The 25,793-nt window shown below is 42.0% G+C and overlaps 1 protein-coding gene and 1 pseudogene across 3 annotated transcripts; both read right to left on the bottom strand.

Annotated features, from left to right (window-relative positions):
* Nucleotides 1-5,876: 5,876 nt before the first annotated feature.
* On the bottom strand, nucleotides 5,877-12,448 carry LOC110490938 (annotated as a pseudogene).
* Nucleotides 12,449-14,996: 2,548 nt separating this feature from the next.
* Nucleotides 14,997-22,722, bottom strand: zbtb14 (zinc finger and BTB domain containing 14). Of its 3 annotated transcripts, none has more exons than XM_036944018.1 (2): nucleotides 22,576-22,722; nucleotides 14,997-16,962 (listed from the first exon to the last, which is right to left on the bottom strand). In XM_036944018.1, the coding sequence occupies exon 2, from the start codon at nucleotides 16,946-16,948 to the stop codon at nucleotides 15,617-15,619; it is 1,332 nt and encodes a 443-aa protein (XP_036799913.1). In that variant the 5' UTR covers nucleotides 16,949-16,962; nucleotides 22,576-22,722; the 3' UTR covers nucleotides 14,997-15,616. The 3 variants fall into 3 exon arrangements, with proteins under 3 accessions (XP_036799913.1, XP_021418284.1, XP_021418285.1); XM_021562609.2 differs by lacking the exon at nucleotides 22,576-22,722 and adding an exon at nucleotides 18,029-18,291; XM_021562610.2 differs by lacking the exon at nucleotides 22,576-22,722 and adding an exon at nucleotides 17,666-17,994.
* Nucleotides 22,723-25,793: the final 3,071 nt, after the last annotated feature.

Here is a 25,793-nt window from a genome sequence, read left to right as displayed (position 1 = left end):
GCCCACCCATCCATGCTGACCAAACACGCTCTCATTTTTGCCTTAAGTAACCATCTGTCTTATATAACCATACCAAACGTAACAGAACATACTAATTTGAGTGTCACCGGATTTACATTGTCTATGAGACCAGGCTTTATAATGTGATATTCATGTTCTAAAAGGTGCTGCCTGGTCAATCCGTCGTCTGCATTGGCCATACAAGCATTTATTGTGATGTGGCCTTCTCAGACGTCAGAGCAAACATGCCTTCTGCGCTTCGCGGCGCAGCGCAGAGCCGTTGTGAAGGAAGTTGTCAAGGACGTGAGTCTGTGCTTATACAGGACCTCCCACTCTCACCTACCTTCAACCAATCATGTTAATGCAGAGCTATATGGAGCCCTCCGCATTGTTTCAAAATTGGAGAGGAACACTGCAATGTGGTACGGAGATCAATTTGGCCTCTGCGTACCTCCTGAGGCTCCGCAATTGCGTCACACCATCTATTTTGCGCCTCCGGCCACATTTTCGGATCAAGCATAAATTGAATTTAAGTCGCAGAAGGTCTCACCTAAGTGTGCGTGTGTGTAGTGGGAAGAGACTGCTCCTTGTGCTCACTGGGCGCCTGCCAGCCTGCTAGTACAGCCTAGCACTGGCTCGCCCAAACCCTTAAGGGAACCTAAGCATATTTAACAAGACCAAAATATACTTACTATGGGCATTTGTGTTGCTAAATGAAAACATGCTTGCGTTGGACGCCACTTTGATGCTCAATGGGGTAAAATGCAACACGAGAAAGTAGAAAAATAACCTTTCATGTCCATGACTGGGAATGTCTTGAATGGGCACTGAGTATTGGCATGGATGAAGGCATTGACAGGTTCTGATATCAAAACTCAGTTTGTGGTGTAATTCAGGCGTTAAAAATGTTTCCTCAATGGACAAAGAGCTATTAAGATTAGTCAACCAGCTATAAAGTCCCAGTATTTAAACCCACACCAATCACTGACTGACATCCAGCCACAGCTTCTCCATCCTCCATCCCTTCCTTCCACATATTGATACATTTTTACCAATACAGTGATGTAGTGGTGACTGGAGAAGTGTGTATACTCTAATTTTGTCCAATTATTTTTTTAGAGTAGCTACCCTTTAATTCAAGTGTGCAGGCACCTAGTACTGTTGTTTGATTAGCGTTGTTTTTGTAGCACATGAGATGGAGTTTGCAAAAGTACGGCGTAGACCATCCACTACACCAATGTTTCAACGTGTTTCAATGAAACAAGGATTTGTGAATTACCACTACCCATTTCATAATGTTGACTGTTAGGTGCACTTTGGGCTGGTTTCTTGAACGCTGGACACAAAATAATCTTGGACTTACTCCGCTGAAGGACAAGAGAGAGTGTGAGTGAGTGTCTGTGAGGAGATGAAAAGAGCAGCTGTGTCTGTGGTTCCCCACAGGACTCCTCTCCACTCAGGGGGATCTGGAGGCCGATTAGGGATGGAATCCTTGTGGCCTTTGTCGTTGGGGGTGACAGGACCCAGAGATCAAGGGTCAGTCAGCCCTCACAGATGGGAGTCATTTGACCTCCTCTTCTAGAAGTTGGACATTGTGGATGGATGGCAGATATATAGATGGATAGATATACCACACTGGTGTTGAACATTGCAACCCAATCTGAAGTGATTTGAGGTCCCACTGGGCACAAACTGGTTGAATCAACATAATTTGTTTTTATTTAACTAGTTAAGTCAGTTAAGAACAAATTCTTATTCACAATGACGGCCTAGGAACAGTGGGTTAACTGCCTTGTTCAGGGGAAGAATGACAGATTTGTACCTTGTCAGCTCAGGGATTTGATCTAGCAACCTTTCAATTACTGTCCCAATGCTCTAACTAGTAGGCTACCTGCCGCCCCAAAATCTGTCAAAGTATTGTGACGTGGAATGTACAGTGCCTTGCGAAAGTATTCGGCCCCCTTGAACTTTGCAACCTTTTGCCACATTTCAGGCTTCAAACATAAAGATATAAAACTGTATTTTTTTGTGAAGAATCAACAACAAGTGGGACACAATCATGAAGTGGAACGACATTTATTGGATATTTCAAACTTTTTTAACAAATCAAAAACTGAAAAATTGGGCGTGCAAAATTATTCAGCCCCCTTAAGTTAATACTTTGTAGCGTCACCTTTTGCTGCGATTACAGCTGTAAGTCGCTTGTGGTATGTCTCTATCAGTTTTGCACATCGAGAGACTGACATTTTTTCCCATTCCTCCTTGCAAAACAGCTCGAGCTCAGTGAGGTTGGATGGAGAGCATTTGTGAACAGCAGTTTTCAGTTCTTTCCACAGATTCTCGATTGGATTCAGGTCTGGACTTTGACTTGGCCATTCTAACACCTGGATATGTTTATTTTTGAACCATTCCATTGTAGATTTTGCTTTATGTTTTGGATCATTGTCTTGTTGGAAGACAAATCTCCGTCCCCGTCTCAGGTCTTTTGCAGACTCCATCAGGTTTTCTTCCAGAATGGAAGTGCAGCAAACTCTCTCCAGAAGTTCAGTGAGGATCTCTGAATGATCCAATGTTGACCTAAATGACTAATGATGATAAATACAATCCACCTGTGTGTAATCAAGTCTCCGTATAAATGCACCTGCACTGTGATAGTCTCAGAGGTCCGTCAAAAGCGCAGAGAGCATCATGAAGAACAAGGAACACACCAGGCAGGTCCGAGATACTGTTGTGAAGAAGTTTAAAGCCGGATTTGGATACAAAAAGATTTACCAAGCTTTAAACATCCCAAGGAGCACTGTGCAAGCGATAATATTGAAATGGAAGGAGTATCAGACCACTGCAAATCTACCAAGACCTGGTCGTCCCTCTAAACTTTCAGCTCATACAAGGAGAAGACTGATCAGAGATGCAGCCAAGAGGCCCATGATCACTCTGGATGAACTGCAGAGATCTACAGCTGAGGTGGGAGACTCTGTCCATAGGACAACAATCAGTCGTATATTGCACAAATCTGGCCTTTATGGAAGAGTGGCAAGAAGAAAGCCATTTCTTAAAGATATCCATAAAAAATGTTGTTTAAAGTTTGCCACAAGCCACCTGGGAGACACACCAAACATGTGGAAGATGGTGCTCTGGTCAGATGAAACCAAAATTGAACTTTTTGGCAACAATGCAAGACGTTATGTTTGGCGTAAAAGCAACACAGCTCATCACCCTGAACACACCATCCCCACTGTCAAACATGGTGGTGGCAGCATCATGGTTTGGGCCTGCTTTTCTTCAGCAGGGACAGGGAAGATGGTTAAAATTGATGGAAAGATGGATGGAGCCAAATACAGGACCATTCTGGAAGAAAACCTGATGGAGTCTGCAAAAGACCTGAGACTGGGACGGAGATTTGTCTTCCAACAAGACAATGATCCAAAATATAAAGCAACATCTACAATGCAATGGTTCAAAAATAAACATATCCAGGTGTTAGAATGGCCAAGTCAAAGTCCAGACCTGAATCCAATCGAGAATCTGTGGAAAGAACTAAAAACTGCTGTTCACAAATGCTCTCCATCCAACCTCACTGAGCTCGAGCTGTTTTGCAAGGAGGAATGGGGAAAAATGTCAGTCTCTCGATGTGCAAAACTGATAGAGACATACCCCAAGCGACTTACAGCTGTAATCGCAGCAAAATGTGGCGCTACAAAGTATTAACTTAAGGGGGCTGAATAATTTTGCACGCCCAATTTTTCAGTTTTTGATTTGTTAAAAAAGTTTGAAATATCCAATAAATGTCGTTCCACTTCATGATTGTGTCCCACTTGTTGTTGATTCTTCACAAAAAAATACAGTTTTATATCTTTATGTTTGAAGCCTGAAATGTGGCAAAAGGTCGCAAAGTTCAAGGGGGCCGAATACTTTCGCAAGGCACTGTATTTCTGGAGATCTTGTTGTATGCTGATGAAATAGTCATCTTTGATGAGACAGAAGATGACCTCCAGAAAATGTTGAGTATTGTTAATTTATGGTGTACTAAATGGAGACTAGTGATAAATCAAGAGAAGACCCAGATTGTTCATTTCAGAAATAATTTGCATTGTACACTGAGTGTACAAAACATTAGGAACACCTTCCTACTATTGCGTTGCACCCCCTTTTGCCCTCAGAACAGACTCAATTCATCGGGGCACATGGACTCTACAAGGCGTCAAAAGCGTTCCACAGGGATGCTGGCCGATGCTGACATGCTTCCCACAGTTGTGTCAAGTTGGCTGGATGTCCTTTGGGTGGTGAACCATTCTTGATACACGTGAGAAACTGTTGAGGGTGAAAACCCCATATCCCCTTCAAAGGCACCTAAATATTTTGTCCTGCCCAGCGGTGAGTATATGCAGGTATACGCTGTATACCCAGTCATTTTTCAGTGAGCATTCCATATACTCACTTCTTAATCCCCACTGATACGTATCAAAGTAGTGTAGTGCAGCTATACGCTCTATCAATTAATAAGGCTGATGGAACAGATCGGAATGTTTAGTTTAACATTTTTATAAACTATTATTTCTCACCTTTTCAGCTCAGTAGCTCATAGTAGCTCATAGGCAGTAGGCCTATGCGTGAATGCTCCACAATACAATTTGGGAAAAAACTGTAAGCGGTTTCATGGACAGAGATCAAATCAAATTGCATTTGTCACATGCTCCGAATGTAGACCTTACAGTGCTTACTTACAAGCTCTTAACCAACAATGTTTTAAGAAGTTTTAAGAAGAATAAGTGTTAAGTAAAAAATGGATAAGTAAAAAATAGGATAGAAAGGTGACAAATAATTAAACAGCAGCAGTAAAATAACAAGCGAGGCTATATACAGGGGGTACCAGTACAGAGTCAATGTGCGGGGTCACTGGTTAGTCGAGGTAATTGAGGTAATATGTACATGTAGGTAGAGTTAAAGTGACTATGCATAGATAATAAACAGAGTAGCAGCAGCATAAAAGACGGGTCTGGGTAGCCCTTTGATTAGCTGTTCAGGAGTCTTATGGCTTGGGGGTAGAAGCTGTTAGGAAGCCTTTTGAAGAATTCTGGTTACGGTACGAGCAGAGGCTTGAATTTTGTTTCAGACAGGGCGTGTTTGAGATTGCTTAGTTTGTTCACAATGCCTGGTGGAGAAATGTATTGTTTGTGTAGTGTGGCTAGATGGTATCTGTACTTGCCATGGTTATTGTATGTATATCATTTGTTAAAAGTTATTTTGTTTTGAGTACAAGGAAAATGTTACTGTGTTTACTAGTGTCTTGTAAGCCTGTGTGGGCTGGGCACCGGTAGGTGTATGACACTTAAATAAATAATATCAATCTTCATCCACTATCAGAAAAAAAACTAGAGGCTACGCAGCACCTCCTACTGGAGAGTTGGTCTACCTACAGCTACCTACCCCGGCCAAACCCGAAAGACGCTGGGCCAATTGTGTGCCGCCCTATGGGACTCCCAATCACGGCCAAATGTGATGCAGCCTGGATATAGGCCTAGGGTCTCAAGCTTGGGTTGATTTCAAATGAAATATTCAAGTTAATAATTTATATGGTGATTCATGTCTCCATCTCAAGCCAAAACCTAAGTTAAAGCATAGGACTAAATCAAATCAAACTTTAAAGTGCATTTAAAATTTGATTGAGTCCTATTCATTATCTTAGATTTTTGGTTGAGATGGAGATGTGAATCCAACATATCAATTCATAATTTTAGAAAAACTGGAATTAAAGCAGACTAAAAGTCAGTAGCACAAAAGATACATCTCCTTCAAAGGTTGATATTTGGATGGGTTGACAACCAAACACAACATAACATCCCCTTTGCAATACAGTAAATAGCCTATTAACAAATTATATGTTGGATTCACGTCTCCAACTAAACCAAAAGTTAAAGAATAGGATTAAGCTAGTGGCACAGATTTAACTATCCAAGCATTAGATACAACTGCTTTAAATGTTGATATTTGGTTACATTGTGAACAAAACACAATTCAATATGACTTTTGTAACATTGTAAATAGCCTAAAGTTGAAGCTATCTTAAAAACTAACATAACAGTATTTATTCAACCTTAAAATGAGTAACACATCCATGGCCACAGGTTACTGTAACTATAAAAATATTCTTACGTAGCCTAATCATAGAAATTGTGCATGTTCAAGATAGCATACAAAGGTTCCAGGTCTGTGGAGATCTTCACAATTGCTATAATAATCTGTGCAGAATCTTGAACAGCATTAATCACTTGCACTATGTACTTTTAATGGAATCTTAACTGCAATCCAGGTCATTTGGTTGTGCAATTAGATGAAACAGTGATAACACATTAACTCATTGTATAAATACAAAATATCTGACATTGTATTCCCATTTGAACTTTGTTGTGCTTTTAGATGGTTGAAAGGATAGTGATTACACATTGGGAATTCAACAAACTTCTGGCTGTCTTTCTGAGTGGGTGAATAATGGTTGAAATCTCATTGAGCAACGTCTCAACCGATTATAACCCAAATTTCCACATTGAAATGACGGTGTGAGCCCAGTGGGCTGTATTATGCATTGTATTGTAGCTTCTATGACCTAGAGTAGAAATAATTTATTCGCAACAAATAAGACAATAACGTATTTATGTGAGAACTGGGAATGCTTTAGAGAAAAATATCCACAAGCCTCAAGTATTATTTTTTAGACAGGTTGTCTCTGTTGTCTGGTCAGACAAAACCAGAAAAAGTTGATGTTTCATCCTCAAGCAAACAGTTTGAAATGATAAGTGTCTCTAAACATTTGAAGAAGAAAAAATAGGCAGTGTGTTCCCAGGGAACATTTCCATGTGGGGCTCATATGGGTCAATGAAGGGCTGTTCCATGGATCACATGAGGGAAACCCAACAGTGACCCACAAAGTTATCCTCAGCATCCATATTAGCCTCAATGTTAACCCAATTGGGTACCTACTAAGATAACCAATTAGAGCCCTTGCCCAGTTGAAACTAATTTAAAACCCAGGTGGGGCCCACCTGGACATGTTGGCTGGGGTTGTTGCTTGAACATCTCAATGTGGTGGACATGTGGTGCATTGACGACCAACAAGAGAAGACAAACACACCCAGGTATAAGGGAATAAGGAATGTTGTTCTGGCTCTGGGGTTCTGAAAAATGTTCCACACGTGCAAAGAAATCTGTGTCGAGTCCAATTGGAGCATCTCCCCCCACTGTGCAAAGCAATTATAATCAGTCATTAATAATAACCCTAATTTAAGAAATGTATCCCAGAAAAAGAAAAAAAAGAGAAACCACAGATGATCAATGTTGGATTAGTAATAAAAGTCTCAGTAGCAGTTGTGAGGAAACAACCCTTCCACATCCATAGATGGTAAACTGCCATATAAAGTAGGCTGTGATTGAGTCATTAGTAACTCTAATAAAAAAATGTAGCCCAGAAAAGGAGAAAAAGGAGTCAAAGCAATGGCAGATCAGTAACAAGCATCTCAGTAGCAGTTTGAACCAACCCATCCACATCCATAGATGGCAAACTGCCATTAACAAGAGTATGGCAGGTCAAGTCCACTGGTGGTTATTCTACAATGTCTTCCTGCAAGCCCAAACTTCAAACGCTGGCCTGGAACAATGAGAATTCTGACTGGGCTTCCTGTTTCCTCCGGTGCTTGTGAAGTTCACAACACCAACAGCGAATGAAAGCTCCTCAGTGATGAAATCACCAATCCGGGTCAGAATATGATTTGTCTCTCTCCCTCGCAGAGAAAAATTGTTCAAACACTGAGCAACAAAGTTTCTTGTAAAAACACCACCATCAATTTGATTTCACAAATTTTACAATATCTCTAGGATAGAAATCCCAGGCCTTGGCTACATATAATCCTACAATTTCTCCCAGGTTCTAGTTTCAAAGTTCACAAGCTCTTTAAAACCATGGCCTTAGAAGCATACTGGGTTCTGTGAATGCCTATTATCTTACGTTGGCATATTTTCCCCATTTTGTGTTTAAACTCATTACCACTGTGTACCTTCGGCTGCTAATCCCTAAACAAACCGAGAGGGAAATCCCAAATCCATGTCCCAAAGAACTCCCTCCGTCTGGATTAGATTAGTGAAGAACACCGGCGAATCGAATCAGACTGCAGCAACACAAAGCAGGGATCAAAAGCTTAGTACTGAGACAGAGCCCAATAGGCTACGGCCAGATCTCAAGATTGCTATTGAAAGGTAGAGGAAAAGTGTAGACTGCAAGGGCCCTCCAGGTGAAGAGCTGAGAAGATTTATTTTTCACATTTTCAACGTATTAGGCCACACAACGCACTGCAGCAATGTTAAATAAAAAGAGTGTTGTCTGATTCATTGGTGGCCCTGGCCTGCAGCATGTGTACTACACTGAATAGTTTACCATCTATGTTTGGCATGGTGGTTAAAGAAACGTAAACTCTGTTGCAGCAACAAAGGTTGAGTGAGGAGATTGCGTTCAGAGACATCACAGAAGTTGCTCAATGATAGAAGTTGCTCACGTTCCACTTGTGCAGGGCGGTAGGCAGTCAGGCAGCAGACACGGTGCAGTCTAGAGGAATTTGTCCCACATTTTCTGTCTCTCTTTTTCAGAGGAGCTGCACACAGAGTTTTGATGTGGCGCGTTGCAGTCTACTGACCACAGTCCTGTGGGAAACCACATGAGTCTGGCGTCACTTGGGGCTATAGCAGCTCATCCATATGAAAAGGGAAATAACAGTCACATCAGCACTATTCACTGATGTAAAAACACTATGGTTTGTATGCTTCACAAAAAAAGGTACAAAAACGTCTCCACATGTAAAGACCTGATGATGAACACAAAACAATTGTTGTACTACATTTGCTTCCAGTTCTAAAACATCTCCCGAGACAGTGTACATTACGTCTCCATGCGCACAACAGAAAAAATATGTTATCGTACACTACAGGCGGACTTTGGAAGTCCACGCATGTTCTTTAGCCCGGTGACATTTACCTATGCTAAAAAGGCTGGTAAAACACGAGGGACTGCAATCCAGCCAGTATGACCAGAGGCAGGTTTTGAGGATTACATTCTGAGAGGATTGGAGAATTCAACATGCCATGCTAACACAGCCCAACATCTCACAGCTTCAAACTGCATAAAACAATATCAAATCTGGTACATTCCTGCATCTTTTATATTTATGTTGGTATATTAATATGATTGTATATATAGATTTTTCTTTATACTTTGAAGGGCTGTAGGAATTCGCTCTGGAGAAAGGCAGCAACAAAAATGAAACACATCAATGAAAAGGTATTTCATTTCACACATATATTTTTGTTGACAAAGGAAACAAATCTTATTAAATCACAAAATGTACCTTGTCTACTATTGCTGCTCAAATCTCACAGTCAGAAAACGAACACTGCTGGTAACCAATAACAAATAAGGAAATATGGAGTTGCAAATAAAATAGTGAACATTAGAAAATGCCACATATATTTTTTTTTTTTACGATAATACAAAATCAATGAGTTGTCACAGTTCCGAACTGAAAATCTTGCCTCCTTGCGTTTTGTTGTAGATCTTGTCGATTGGCATTGAATTTCCCCGTCAGTCATCTGTAGCTAGAGCTTCTTCAGCTGTTCCTCCAGCCTCTTCACCACAGCCTCATTCTCAACCAGCCTGAGGAGAGCAGAGGAGACCACACCTATGTTTAAATATGATTTGAAATCATTTCAAATTATTGATATGTGCTTGACTGAGCTTGCTTGACTTAATTTGACCAAGAGAATGGCCTCAAAACAGACAAACCACCACTGCTAGTGGTAAAACAATGGAGGCCTAAACAAGCATCACAGTAGCAGTTTGGATCAACCCTTCCACATCAATTGTGGGTAAACTGCCATAAAGCTGGGTTATGAAAGGTCATGTCCACTAGCTGTTATTCTACAATGTTTTCCTGTAAACGAGGAACTGTAGGGTGAAATGTGAACAGTAGGGGTCAAATGCACTCACTTTCAAGTCCTATCAGTTACTTCCTTCTTGTGTTCATTGTATGCCTCTTTAAGCTCCTTCTTGGTCACATCCAATTGCTGCTGCTTCCGTGCAATCTTGAACAATAAAGGGACAATGTTAGACTGTGTTTTACCTTACATGCATAATTAGTATTTCAACAAAAATAAAAAATAAATCACAATATTGTAAAAGAGGCATAGAGTATTTTAAAATGGCATAAGAATGGCACTACAAGCTACTACATAAATCTGAGAACGCAAATATTCCAGTTACCTTGCCCTGCATGTTTTGCATGGATTTCTCAAAGGTATTGGGTGCTGCCCTCTGGTGGTTACAGAGAATGGCCACAGCTCTGTTGGCCCGGTTATAGCACAGCAGACTCATATCAGCTGAGGAGGAAAACAACAGGCACATCTTTCATTGGTGTACTCTCTTTACTATAAATCTGCATGTTTCAGAGATTCATGTAGTCATGACACGGAGAACATTTGAGTAAAAAATAACGCAAAGTAAGACCAACGAGGGTCAGGTATGTCACAGAGAAGAGCTGAGAATTCTTGTCAACTATTGTAAACTAGATCTTCAAAAACCTGCACTGAGTGTATTGATGTTGGAATAGAAAGTGGACTAACCAGTGGTGAGCTTGTTGAGCCACTCTTGTAGTGTGGTGGAGGCATTGAAGGTTCTTGGCTGTTAGCTCCGGCATGGACTGGTACAAGCTTGTTCAAGTAGGTGGTCTAAGAACAAACAACAACCACGTTTAACCATATCTGCTGAGGTAGACAAGGATACTGAATGAACCACATAGCTAGTCGTTCTTTGGTTACACTCATTTCCCAGCATTTGCTAAGCATGACCTAAACATGAAAGAACCAGTTACACTGGGTCTTCAACTTATGTTTATTCTATCAAACACGTCATCGTCAGACTCCTTGTTTTCCGTGAACAGCTTCAGGTTCTTGAAATCATGTGTACAAATAATATGTCTGTGAACATTAGATGGATGTTTAAGCCCAGTTTAACAATACATTATACAGGGGAATGGATCTAGAACAGTTGCTAGACAGTGCTGCTCACCCTGTCCTCCACAGGCATAGTAGCATCATGGAGTCATCATAGTAGCAGATGAAGTCTTCGCCCAGGAAGTCCAACTCCACCATGAACTCCTGGCCTCAATCCTGCTGGTGCAGGGTGATGTGTCCCACTCTCAGAGAGCAGCAGCGCACGGCGTTGGCCATCTCATTCTCCTCCTTCTCATTCCCCACTCGCAGGGCCAGCTACATGCACAGAAAGACACACACACACGTTAGTGAGGGAGATATGACTGTTCTCCATTATGTGTTTAAGGTTAACTGAACTTGCACTTTGTTAACCACACGGAGGATAGTTGTGAGGTCTGTACCTTGACTATAAAGTAGAGTGCCACTCCTCTCTGTCTGGTCTTCATCTCCCGGTGCTTCCAGTCCTCGGCACAGCCTCCTGATGGTTGTCACCTTCGGCTTGCGTTTACAAGCCACCTCGTACTTCTGCCAGTCCTTCCCTCCCTGAGCACAGAGAGAAAGACTTCTGAGTTTATGGCTTAAAATAATAAACTAGAAATATAATAGAATTTGAAATGTATGATTTTTACTGGGTTCAGTCTTCAGGCTCTTCTCAAAAGCCTGGGTTTCTAAGCCTTGAAATATAATTTCATTCATAAATATCTGGGTTTATCAATATCCAAATATGATTTAACAAAAATTTTCGATATCTTAAAATATTGTTCATTTTTGTACACAATAAAACACCACTGATATGTTTAATTATTCAGGAAAGTGGGGAGAAAGGCTTTGTACCTTAAGTCTGGAGCTGGGTTTGAACACGATGTACTTGAATTTTCCCTGGACGTTCTCCACCCAGGAGGCCAGCCAGGTCACTGTGTCGTCATGCTGCACCTTCATTGTCATCCATAGGGGCCACTGGTATCTTAGCGCCTATGGAAAAGCAACCAAAACACTTTATTTCAAGCTTATTGCCTTTAGATCGCTAATTCACTTTTTGGAGCAGCATAAACTTATAGGAATATTGTTTGTTCTGTATGCTCTACTGCTCACTTGCTGCAGTTGATGGTGAAGTCCTCCGGCTAGATGCTCACTTTCAGCTTGTCCATCTTGGGATGTTCTCCCCTCCCGCGGAAAAGCTCTGTGGGCTCCACCCGGAAGTCACCAATCTTCTCCCTGTGGGCTCCACCCGGAAGTTACCAATCTTCTCCCTGTGGGCTCCACCCGGAAGTTACCAATCTTCTCCTTGTGGCCATCCAGTACACAGAAGCCGCACCCCTCCATTCATTATTCTATATATTTTTCCCTTCAGACCTGATCGAGGGAAAAAACGAAGGTTTCCACAAGGGTTGCAATGTTATTACTCTCCCTAAGAATATATTTAAAGTTTGGGGACTATGTAATCAGTTACCTGTTTGTTCTTTTGTCATGGCTTTCTTCTCCTCCGACTTCTCCAGAAATGATTTCTTGATGTGCGTGAAATCAAACTGACAGCTTCTTCATCTGCTCCCTCTTCTCTGCTGTCATTTCCTGTTTAATCAGTCTCAGGCTGTTTTTTAAATTAAAATCAGTGATACTAACCTCTCTCTAGTCTGTAATGAAGTTATGTTGGAAGGCACTCTTTGTTGTGTACTCATGGTCCAGCATCTTGGCGTAAAACTAGGCTTACGCCACATTATTAGGTAATGGTTTGTGTTCTGGTGGGAAGAGTGGACCTTTGTGCGTCAACGTTGTTCATTTCTTCCCATTGTTGAAATGACCTGCTTCCCACCGGACAATAAGCATATCACAATTTGGTTACAGCACAGAAAGCCATAAAATGTTTATGCAGGTTTAAATCCAACTCAAGAGATAGACACAATAAAGACAAATACAACACATCTCTAGATGCCAGGCCAGATCTAGCTAATGTAGCTAGCTAGCTAATGTTACCCCTTTTCATTGACAATGTGTGGCTAGTTAGCTAGCAAGAATCCTTCTTCTAGTTAACTAACTAGATAGAAGAAAATGATTCACATTTTTGGTATTTCCCTTTTTCACATCAGTTTCTTGTTTTATTGTTATCTGTATTATACCATATTAGAGTTGCTTTTGGAACTACAGAGAAAATTAAATAAAAGAGACTTTTGGAATGACTTTACTGAACAATTTCAAAGATTTTATTGAGCTATAGTTGATATAAGGAAATCAGTCAATTGAAATCAATTCATTAGGCCGTAAACTATGGATTTCACATGACTGGGAATACAGATATGCATCTGTTGGTCATAGATACCTTTAAAAAAAAGGTGGTGGTGTGGATCATAAAACCAGTCAGTATGACCACCATTTGCCTCATGCAGCATGACATCTCCTTCACATAGAGTTGATCAGACTGTTGATTGTGGCCTGTGGAATGTTGTCCCACTCCTCTTTAATGGCTGTACGAAGTTTCTGGATATTGTCAGGAACTGGAACACGCTGTCGACGTACACGTCGATCCAGAGCATCCCAAATATGCTCAATGGGTGACATGTCTGGTGAGTATGCAGGCCATAAAAAACTGGGACATTTTCAGGTTTGTTTAAGAACATTTCATTCTCTGGAAACAGCTCTGGTGGACATTCCTGCAGTCAGCATGTCAATTGCACATACCCTCAAAACATCTGTGGCATTGTGTTGTGTAATAAAACAGCACATTTTAGAGTGGCCTTTTGTCCCCAGCACAAGGTGCACCTGTGTAATAACCATGCGGTTTAATCAGCCTCTTTATTAACCACACCTGTCAAGTGGATGGATTACCTTGGCAAAGGATTAACGCTCCCTAAAAGGAATGTAAAACAATTGTGCACAAAATTTGTGATATATATGCTTTTTGTGCATATGTACAATTTCTGGGATCTTTGATTTCAGCTCATGAAACATGGGATCAAAACTTTACATGTTGCATTTATATTTTTGTTCAGTGTATTTAGTGGACAGCAACAGATGTTTTTAAAAAGAGTTCCACCTCTATACCTATGGGCACAAGCACTGTTCATGACACAAACTGATCACACCCCTCTTGTTGGTAGAGAGACATTCTTGCAGGTTTAAAGCATATTTCCTGCAATTATATTAATTTTGCCATGTCTAATGCGTATTCATGTGATTCAAATGGCTCAAACACGACAATAAAATCTATGGGCTAAAAAGCTTTAGCTGACATGGGCTAGTGGATCTGGACATTACTGACAAGCAACAAATAGCTAAGGTATGCAATGACTTACATGATAAGAGAAAAACTGTTGATGCACTGACCAATTTTGAAATTGCTCTTTGTGCATTCTAATATTACAACATTCAAGAGTGAGTTTGAAAGCCGGACTGCGATCCTTAAAAGAAATGCGCACCCTCTAGGGGGCACGCCCCACAGTTTGGGAACCACTGCACTTGAGAATAGCAACAACCATACACAGAGTATGAAGAATTTTTACTGTGGAACTTGAAAATTAATGTTGTTCACCTGTTAGTTTACAAACGTATTTTTGGTTAAAAAAAAGTATCCTTTCCCTTTTTTGCTACTTTTAGATTTGCGCTACATTGACATGGCAACGGGCGAGAAATGACATAAGGGAAGCAACATCACCAATCACAAAGTATTCAAGCTAAAACATTTCCTGTATCACTTTTCTCCCATCAGATTCCTTTTCCTTGGCAGATATATTGTTGTTTAAGTCAATGTCATTGCAAATAAAGAACACCTCATCACCAACATCTTACTCTCTGTTTACATTGAAGTTACTTTACTTTTGGTGTGAATAATTTCAGCATTAGAAGAAAAATGTACTTCTTCCAGAAGGTGGTGATGCATCCTGCGAGAGAAAGACAGAGAAACCCCATTAATAAACACCTACTATTTTCTGCTAATACAGCTACAATTTATTTCCCAAAATAATGCAAAGATATGATTTGTTGGCAGTTGAGGGTAGCATTTTTTATTAAAGCAACACATATTTTGATGTGCTAAATGTACATGTCAATTACACTAAGAGTTGTGTGTGTGTGTGTGTGTGTGTAACACAATGGAATATTTAACCGTCAAACATGTAGTAGTTTGTAACCATTCTTTTTCATACATTTTACAAATCAAACATTTTATTTCCAGTTTTCATTATAAAACCAGTACTGTATAACAGCACTAATATATTGACAACCAAAACCAGGTAGAGGCAGTAGTCAGAGCATTTTTGTCCATAAGGCTGCCATAAAATTTACACAAACACATTTGGTATGATCATTCCTACCAAAACAAAATATTTTAACCATTTACAATATAAATCAAGAAAAAGATGTCATACCACAGAACAGTGCAAGAAAACCTAAATTACATGAAATAAGTCTGAAAATATATGAACGCATTCAAATCTGATCTTACTCCACTACATCCTCAAGAAAAATTCTCAACATCAAATCTATGTAATTATTGGAGTATTTAGGCCTCCCGAAAGAAAATACAAAATGAAACATAATCGAAAAACTCAGATTCTTCTCATATTGTCTATGACAAGTGAGGTACAAATGTTGTGTGCTATGAGCACGCTATGGACTCCAGTTGTTGCTCGGCCTCAGCGGCCATGGCTGCTGCCTGCAGCTGTTCAGTCTCAGTTTGCAGGGAGCTGGGCGGCATCTGCTTCCTCTCGCTGTGCATGTTGTTCTCATGTCTCTTTAGATCCGAAGCTTTGGCAAAGGCCTTGGTGCACGAGCCGCAGACGAAGGGCTTCTCGCCCCTGTGGCGCCTCTCGTGGTCCTTCAGGTGGGACTTGTGCTTGAAGGCCTTGTCGCACATCTGGCAGCCGAAGGGACGCTCGTTGCTGTGGACCCGCTCGTGCTTTTTAAGGTCGGGTGCTCGAATGAAGGACTTGCCACATACATCGCAGCGGTAGGGCTTGAAGCCTGTGTGGATCTTCAGGTGCTCCTTTAGGTGGGCCTGTGTAGTGAAGGCTTTGCTGCAGATCTCACAGATGAATGGACGTTCTGCCGAGTGCAGCTTTTCGTGTTTCCTCAAACGGTTCTCGTCGATGAAGGTCTTTCCACAGATCTGGCAGGCGAGCTGTTCGCGGTGGCCGTAGAGGAGGTACTCGAACTTCATGTCCGTCGTGGATGTGGACCACCCAGGGGGCTGCTCGTCCTTCACCTCGCCGATGCTGTCAGCGAACGTCAGTGTGGTGGTGGCGTGACCCGCCAGGTCTTTTGGCTCCGTGTCCATGGGCTCCACGTCCTGGTCGTAGCAGCTCACCTTGTGCACGTCCTCATTGGCCAGCTCTTTGAGAATGGCCTCCTGCACTCTCAACGCCGTGTTTGGCGATTTGTCCAAGTCGTGATTGGCCGTCGGCTCTTCCACAAGGTCGTCAGTGGGAGTGTCATCATGGTCACCTAGCACCTGCACGTCGTTCTCCTGGCCCAATGTAGGGTCATCAGTAGGGAGAGCCATTTTGACAATATCATAGGGAAATGGTTTGGCATTATGGACATTATTTTCTTCAGTGGACATATCACGCTTCTGTGAACAGAGTTTGTCCAGAAATCGGATTCCGAGTATCTGGCCCGAAGACATCAGCAAATTCACATCCTTTTTCTTCACAGTAATCTTGGCTGTGTACATGTAGTTCAACACCTCCTCGAAGATGTCTGAGCGGATGAAGTCAATTTCTATGACTGAGGAGTTGTCGACTTCATGTTTCTTGAACAGCTTTTTGAAGTAGTTGCTGCACGCCGCTAACACGCAGCGGTGGGCCCTGAACTTTACGTCTTCAACGACCACTGCAATGTCGCAGTGTTCACCCTCCAACCGTTGCTCATTTAGTATTTTCAGGAAGATGGTCTTGTGTTCGTCATCCATGTACTTCACTGTTTCTGACATTGTGGACTGATATTCTGGAACAAATTAGAAAGAATGTTATTAGATGTCGTTTACACACTTCACTCTGAACCATGGAGAAATAAGTATACGGCTGTAGGCCTATACTCATGCACTGTGTGCCATGGCCCGATATGTTGTTCCTTTGGATGACACCATAATTGCTCGAGGGCAGAATAATGACTGAAAAGGCCATACTTTTTTTCAGCATTTATTATCATATCGACCTAATAAATGTAGTAATCTGTGTACATATGTCTGGGATAAGAGGGCATTACTGTGATCGTAGCCTATTTATGCTATCACTTAGCAAGCTTTTAATATCCCCTCCTGACATGCATCACATGACCAGAGGGAAATATACGAGGCATATTGTTGAATCATTTCATTGAATGGTTTTCGCTTTTTTTTAACGAAACAATATCAATCAAGGTTTGTGGTGGATGAATGTTGTTTGGGTACATTTCATCTAGGCAGATTCAATTGATGGGCAATTGTATGACTGATCATTTTCAACCCAGAAAAAAATACAATTCTATAACGGTGCACATGATAAACACGTCACATTATGCAAGTTTACTTAATAGCAATTACATCCCATTTGCGAGCTAGCTAACTAGCTTGCATGCATTCAGTAACGTTAAACAGATTACAAAGCTAGCAAAATAGCTTTAGATTTGGGGGAGAGTAGCTAACTGGTTAGCTAGCCTCGATGCTAACCTTTAGTTGGCTATTGTTTGCATCCATCTGGGCTTACATTCGTATTGTATACAACAGAGCATGACTATGATGTTTATCTTACGATTTTTACGACGGTACTAAAACTAATTTATGTCGATGTAAATGACAATAACACTATCCGTCTCATTATGAACGGAGGGAGAGAGGGCTGCCTATCCGACTAACCACAAGCACGCGAGGAAGCGCCTGTCACACTAGCACGGAAAAAGCCCGAGCAGCCATGAACACTCCTGAAATGACGAACTCGAGCTTTTGCTAAAACCGTGAGCGCGCAGGCATCTTGGTTAAACGTTATGCAATATTTCGGAAACGGATCTGATTCTCAAAAAATATGTTTCTTACCTGTGGTAGAATATGTTGTCCCCTTGAGAAAGTCTCCGATGAATGTCAAGCAGTGCAAAAAGAATAATACACTTTGTGTGTCGTTTGCCTGAGGACGAGCATAAGCGGAAGGACGCGCTGCGCCAGCACGGAACTGCAGAAATTGAGTGACTATGCGCGTAAGAACCATAGAGATAGATAGAAGACTCATCATGGATTTAACCCAGTATAGCACAGAGCTTGCCAATGACGGCTTCCACCATTTTAAAGTAGTCAACTGGGTGGGAATTTCTGAGTTGGGAGCAATCAGCCAATGATGAAGAATACAATTGACTACTTTAAAATGGAGCTGGCTATTGCTGTCACACAGGGGTGTCGTGCAACCATTATTTTAGAGGGCACGAAGTGTAGGGCAAGGGGGGGATTTAAATTGATTTTAAAAAATCCTCAAAAATCGACACACAATACCACACAATGACAAAGCGAAACAGGATTTTTTTTTTTTGTGTGCAAATTAATACAAATAAAATAAAAATAATTTATTTACATACGTATTCAGACCCTTTACTATGAGACTCAAAATTGAGCTCAGGTGCATCCTGTTTCCATTGAACATCCTTTAGATGTTTCGACAACTTGATTGGAGTCCACCTGTGGTAAATTCAATTGATTGGTCATGCTTTGGACAGGCACACACCTGTCTATATAATGTCCCACAGTTGACAGCGCATGTCAGATCAAAAATCAAGCCATGACGTTGATGGAATTGTCCGTAGAGCGCCGAGACAGGATTGTGCTGAGGCACAGATCTGGGGGAAGGGTACCAACATTTCTGAAGCATTGACGGTCCCTAAGAACACAGTGCCATCCATTATTAAATGGAAGCAGTTTGGAACCACCAAGACTCTTCCTAGAGCTGGCCACCTGGCCTAACTGAGCAATTGGGGGAGAAGGACCTTGGTCAGGGAGGTGACCAAGAACCCGATAGTCACTCTGACAGAGCTCCAGAGTTACTCTGTGGAGATTGGAGAACCTTCCAGAAGAACAACCATCTCTGCAGAACTCAACCAATCAGGATTTTATGGTAGAGTGGCCAGACTGCTGCCACTCCTCAGTAAAGGGCACATGACAGCCCGCTTGTAGTTTGCCAAAACGCACCTACAGACTCCCAGACCACAAGAAACACAATTCTCTGGTCTGATGAAACCAAGATTGAACTCCTTGGCCTGAATGCCAACCGTCACATCTGGAGGAAACCTGGCACCACCCCAACAGTGAAACATGGTGGCAGAATCATGTTGTGGGGATGTTTTCAGCGGCAGGGACTGTGAAACAAGTCAGGATTGAGGCAAAGATGAATAGAGCAAAGTACCGAGATACTTAATGAAAATCTGCTCTAGAGCGCTCCGGACGTCAGACTGGGGTGAAGTTTCACCTTCCAACAGGACAACAACCCTAAGCACACAGCTAAGTCAACACAGGAGTAGCTTTGGGACAAGTCTCTGAATGTCCTTGAGTATCCCAGCCAGAGGCCGGACTTGAACCTGATCAAACATCTCTGGAGAGAACTGAAAATAGCTGTGCAGCAACGCTCCCCATCCAACCTGACAAAGCTTGAGAGGATCTGCAGAGAAGAATTGGAGAAACTCCCCAAATACAGGTGAGCTTGTAGTATCATACCCAAGAAGACTTGAGGCTGTATTCGCTGCCAACGGTGCTTCAACAAAGTACCGAGTAAATGTTATTTCAGTTTATTTGTAATAAATTAGCTTTTAAAAAAAAATGTTTTTGCTTTGTCATTATATGGTATTGTGGGTAGATTGAGGATTTTTATTTTTTAATACATTTTAGAATAAGGCTGTAACCTAACAAAATGTGAAAAAAGTCTGTCTGAATAATTTCCAAGGGCACTGTATATACAAAAGTATGTGGACACCCCTTCAAATGAGTGGATTTGGCTATTTCAGCTACACCCGTTACTGACAGGTGTGTATATAATCGAGCACACAGCCATGCAATCTCCATAGACAAACATTGGCAGTAGAATGGCCTTATTGAAGAGCTCAGTGACTTTCAGCGTGGCACTGTCATAGGATACCACCTTTCCAACAAGTAATTTAGTTAAATTTCTGCCCTGCTAGAGCTGCCCCGGTCAACTGTAAGTGCTTTTATTGTGGAGACTTCTAGGAAGTGGTAGGCCACACAAGCTCACAGAACCGGACCGCTGAGTGCTGAACTGCATTACACTTGACTGCCTCTGGAAGCTTCATAAAATGGGTTTCCATGGCGGAGCAGCCTCACACAAGCCTAAGATCACCATGCGCAATGCCAAGCGTCGGCTGGAGTGGTGTAAAGCTCACCGCCATTGGACTCTGGAGCAGTGGAACCGCGTTCTCTGGAGTGATGAATCACGCTTCACCATCTGGGAATCCGACAGATGAATCTGGGTTTGGTGGATACCAGGAGAACGCTATATGCCCCAATGCGTAGTGCCAACTATAAAGTTTGGTGTAGGAGGAATAATGGTCTGGGGCTGTTTTTTATGGTTCAGGCTAGGCCCCTTAGTTCCAGTGAAGGGACATTCTAGACGACTCTGCGCTTTCAACTTTGTGTTAACAGTTTAGGGAAGGCCCTTTCCTGTTTCAACATGACAATGCCCCCATGCACAAAGCGATGTCCATACAGAAATGGTTTGTCGAGATCATTGTGGAAGAATTTGACTGGCCTGCACAGAGCCCTGACCTCAACCCCATCAAACACCTTTGGGATAAATTGGAACGCTGGCTGCGGGCCAGGCCTAATCACTTCAGTAGTATTTTGCTATGTGACTCACTTTTACTTGAGTCATTTTCTATTAAGGTATCTTTACTTTTACTCCTATGACAGTTTAGTGCTTTTCCCACCACTGAGCATACCTCTTCAATTGTCATTTTAATAATTGCTTCATTCTGACTACTGTAAATCACACATCTCAATATACTTCACAAACATACCTAGGATATTACATGCACAGTTTGTGGGATGCCTATCTAAACTGACCTCTAGAGCAGTCTGCATCCTCCTGGCTTTTAAATTCTATTTTTTTAAGAAACTAAATATGCTTCTCTGCAAAAAAAATCTGGGTAAAAGATTAGTCTTATTCAGTACATTTTAGTAATTTCTTGCTTTTCTAAAGTCTAGCAACCTTGCCAGTTAAGATAGTTCGACAAGCTACTCAACCTTGACTGATAGCATGAAATGGCTCGGCAGCTAGTTATGAGAATGGGTATCTACAGAAACTGGCTAGCTAATGCCAACTTCATAAAATTGCTAGGTGGCTAGTATTACAGAGAGAAAAAAAAGAATCAATGTGCATAGCTTGATCAAATGTATTTCCAAACAACTTCTGCGAGTCCTGCCCAGCTAAAATCAAAAACTGTGTGTATCACTCTACTTTGCTCCATGGTGCACCTTGGAATGAACCACTTAAGGAGAATAAGGGGGGTACAGTTAATGTGCCCTCTACGCAAAATACCGCTAACAGATTTCTATAAATAACGTGGGCTTAAAAAAGTTGTAATTAATTGAACATCAAACAGGACAAATCTATATGTATGCCAGTGTCACAGACGCTATAATAGCACAGATAAATATCTTATATCATCTCTATGGTACGTACGTAAATTGTAAATGGATGCGGCTACGTTCAAAACGTAAATGCAACAAAACACGCAGAAACAACACTGATGACTGAACATGCTTGCGCAAATTACTGATGAGAATAAAATCTCTGGAGCGCGAGGAAAACGGGACCAAATCTGGGTCGCGAAGCGCTTTTTACTGAGATTATAGTCATTGGATGATAGATAGTCAATAATTCGAGTTGTACAGGTGTGCACGCACGGAGTGTCAAACTAGTGTTCTACATGGCACCACTCATATTTAGATGAAAAAGGTTGACATTTTTAAAATCTTTTAACTAGGCAAGTCAGTTAAGAACAAATTCTTATTTACAATGGCGGTGGGTTAACTGCATTGTTCAGGGGCAGAACGACATTTTTACCTTGTAAACTCGGGGATTCGATCGAGCAACCTTTCGGTTACTGCCCAACGCTCTAACCACTAGGCTACCTGCCGCCCAAATGCCACATCAAAAGTTGATTTTTGTGAAGCAGTAACCAAAAGAGCGGATCGGACAGTAAATTGACAGACAGAATGTTCTGGTGCTCACCTCCCTTAGAGGCTTTTATTTACAATATTAACAGGTGTAGGACTAATTGGCCAATCAACTTTGTATAGCAAATAAAGTTGACAAAGATTTGAATACATCAAACATATAACAAACTCTGGTGTAGTTCTACTCTAGCCAACCTGCTCTCCCCAAGGCAAAGGCCAACTGAGCACCTAAATACTCTTTCCAGGAACACCCTTCAGCGGATGGGCATAATTTGTGGAACGTTACAACAGGAATCTGTTCCAAAAACGTCGTAAAGAACAAGGTTGCCAACAAACAACGCATACAAAATTGTAAAGCGGCAGATTAAGATACCGGGTAGGGAGTTGGCAATTTAATTACGTTTTTCACTTACCACGTTTATTCCGAAAAATGTCTGTCCTCACTCTGGTAGCCTATGGACAAACATTAAGAATAAGCTACGTGGTGAGTTGATGCCTATTCGGCATTTAGTTAACTAGGTGAATTGATCATGCTACTTTGTATACGTTGTTTGTTGGCCTCCTTGTACTTTACGATGTTTTTGGGACAGATTCCTGTTGGAACGTTCCACAAATTATACCCACCCTCCTTCAACTAGGAATGTTCCATCATGATATGCGTAATTTCCCATGGACATATCATAAACAACGGTTTTACATAAACACACACACTTCAATAACTTGTGCCATAATTTCTACTTTTAGTAACAAAATACATTCATGACGTAATTCACCACAGCGATAATGAATAACTTTGGTTATTCCTGTCATATTATAAATATTCCTTGATGACACGTAGACTAATTTCCCTCATGCATAATTCACACCAGCACTTCAACAAGGAAACAGCGCAGCGCTTCAGACAAACACGAGGTAGGTTAAATTAAATGAGTATACTCTACCAACACATCTATCGTTATTCTAATTATATATTTCACATTACAATACTGTTTTAATAATAAAATCCATATCGAGAAACTATTTTCACAATGGATGTACCCCTAAATAGTTTCAGGATTATTTTCACTTTCTGATGGTCCTCAATTGTAATGGAGAAATAAATTGACATTGATAATTGGATGGCATGGTTCCCTTCAGTGGCATTCTGTTGGTATTCTAAATGTAAATGCATAAATTACATTAAAACAATATTCTTTGTCTCCACTGCAATGCAGTAATTAATGCTAATTAGAGATGCCCCATTGCATAATGATTCCTAATGTAGTATATGCCAGGGAAGTGAGATTAATTCCAGGGTGTCAATGTAAATTGTCAGGTGGTGATTTTTATGAAATTTTCAGCAGTCTAATGGCTTGGGTGTAGAAGCTGTTGAGGAGCCTTTTGGTCCTAGACGTGGCGCTCCGGTACCGCTTGCCACGTGGTAGCAGAGAAAACAGGCTATAACTTGGGTGACTGGAGTCTCTGACAATTTTATGGGCTTTCCTCTGACACTGCCTATTATATAGGTCCTGGATGGCAGGAAGCTTGGCCCCAGTGATGTACTGGGCTGTTCGCACTACCCTCTGTAGGGCCTTATGGTCAGATGTCGAGCAGTTGCCATACCAGGCAGCGATGCAACCGGTCAGGATGCTCTCAATGGTGCAGCTGTAGAACCTTTTGAGGATCTGAGGACCCATGCCAAATCTTTTCAGTATCCTACGGGGGAAAAGGTTTTGTCGTGCCCTCTTCATGACTGTATTGGTATGTTTGGACCGTGATAGTTCGTTGGTCATGTGGACACCAAGGAACTTGAAACTCATGACCCGCTCCACTACAGCCCCGTCGATGTTAATGGGCGCCTGTTCGTCCCGTCTTTTCCTGTAGTCCACGATCAGCTCCTTTGTCTTGCTCACATTGAGGGAGAGGTTGTTGTCCTGGCACCACACTGCCAGTTCTTTGACTTCCTCCCTATAGACCGTCTCATCGTTGTCGGTGATCAGGCCTACCAATGTTGTGTCGTCAGCAAACTTAATGATGGCGTTGGAGTCGTTTGGCCACGCAGTCGTGGGTGAACAGGGAATACAGGAGGGGACTAAGTACACACCCTTGAGGGGCCCCAGTGTTAAGGATCAGCATGGCGGACGTGTTGTTGCCTACTCTTACCACCAGGGGGCGACTCATCAAGAAGTCTAGGATCCAGTTGCAGAGGGAGGTGTTTAGTCCCAGAGTCAGTCCTTAGCTTAGTGATGAGCTTCGTGGGTACTATGGTGTTGAACGCTGAGCTGTAGACGACGAACAGCATTCTCACATAGGTGTTCCTTTTGTACAAGTGAGAAAGTGTGGTGTGGAGTGCAATTGAGATTGCGTCATCTGTGGATCTGTTGGGGTGGTATGCAAATTGGAGTGGGTCTAGGGTGTCTGGGAGGATGCTGTTGATGTGAGCCATGACCAGCCTTTCAAAGCACTTCATGGCTACTAACGTGAGTGCCACGGGGCGGTAATCATTTAGGCAGGTTACCTTCACTTCCTTGGGCACAGGGACTATGGTGGTCTGCTTGGAAGATGTAGGTATTACAAACAGGGAGAGGTTGAAAATGTCAGTGAAGACACTTGACAGTTGTACTCAAAGCATGCGCAGAACACTTCCTGGTAATCCGTCTGGCCCAGTGGCTTTAAATGTTGCCCCGTTTAAAGTTTTTCACATCGGCTGCGTTATCACACAGTCATCCAGAAAAGCTGGTGCTCTTGTGCATGCTTCAGTGTTGCTTGCCTCGAAGCAAGCATAAAAGGCATTTAGCTCGTCTGCTAGGCTCGCGTCACTGGGCAGCTCCCGTCTGGGTTTCCCTTTGTTGTCCATAATAGTTTTCTGACGAGCGTCAGAGCCGGTGTAGTAGGATTCAATCTTAATCCTGTATTGACAATTTGCTTGTTTGATGGTTCGTCTGAGGGATAGCGGGAATTCTTATAAGCGTCCGGATTAGTCTCCCGCTCCTTGAAAACGGCAGCTCTAGCCTTTAGCTCAGTGCGGATGTTACCTGTAATGGCTTCTGGTTGGGATATGTATGTACAGTCACTGTGGGGATGATTTCATCAATGCACTTATTGATGAAGCCGATGACGGAGGTGTTGTATTCCTCAATGCCATTGGATGAATCCCAGAACATATTCCAGTCTGTGCTAGCAAAACAGATTAGCCAAATGGAGGGTGGGGGAGAGCTTTGTATGCACCTCTGTGTGTGGAGTAAAGGTTGTCTAGGATTCCCCCCCCCCCCCCCCCCCGGTTGCACATGTGACATGCTGGTAATAATTTGCTAAAACTGATTTAAGTTTGCCTGCATTAAAGTCCCCGGCCACTAGGAGCGCCGCTTCTGGGTGAGCATTTTCTTCTTAGCTTATGGCCTTAGAGTTGGTTGAGAGCGGTCTTAGTGCCAGCTTCGCTTTGTGGTGGTAGATAGACGGTTACGAGTAATACAGATGAGAACTCTCTTGGTAGACAGCTTATCATAAGGTACTCTACCTCAGGCGAGCAATACCTCGAGACTTCTTTAATATTAGACATTGCACACCAGCTGTTATTGAGAAAAAGACATACACCCCCACCCCTCGTCTTACCAGAGGTAGCATCTCTGTTCTGCCGGTGCATGGAACATCC

Source organism: Oncorhynchus mykiss, chromosome 15 (genome assembly GCF_013265735.2).
Source record: "Oncorhynchus mykiss isolate Arlee chromosome 15, USDA_OmykA_1.1, whole genome shotgun sequence".
Classification (NCBI taxonomy): domain Eukaryota; kingdom Metazoa; phylum Chordata; class Actinopteri; order Salmoniformes; family Salmonidae; genus Oncorhynchus; species Oncorhynchus mykiss.
This window is presented reverse-complemented; position numbering and strand designations above follow the sequence as displayed.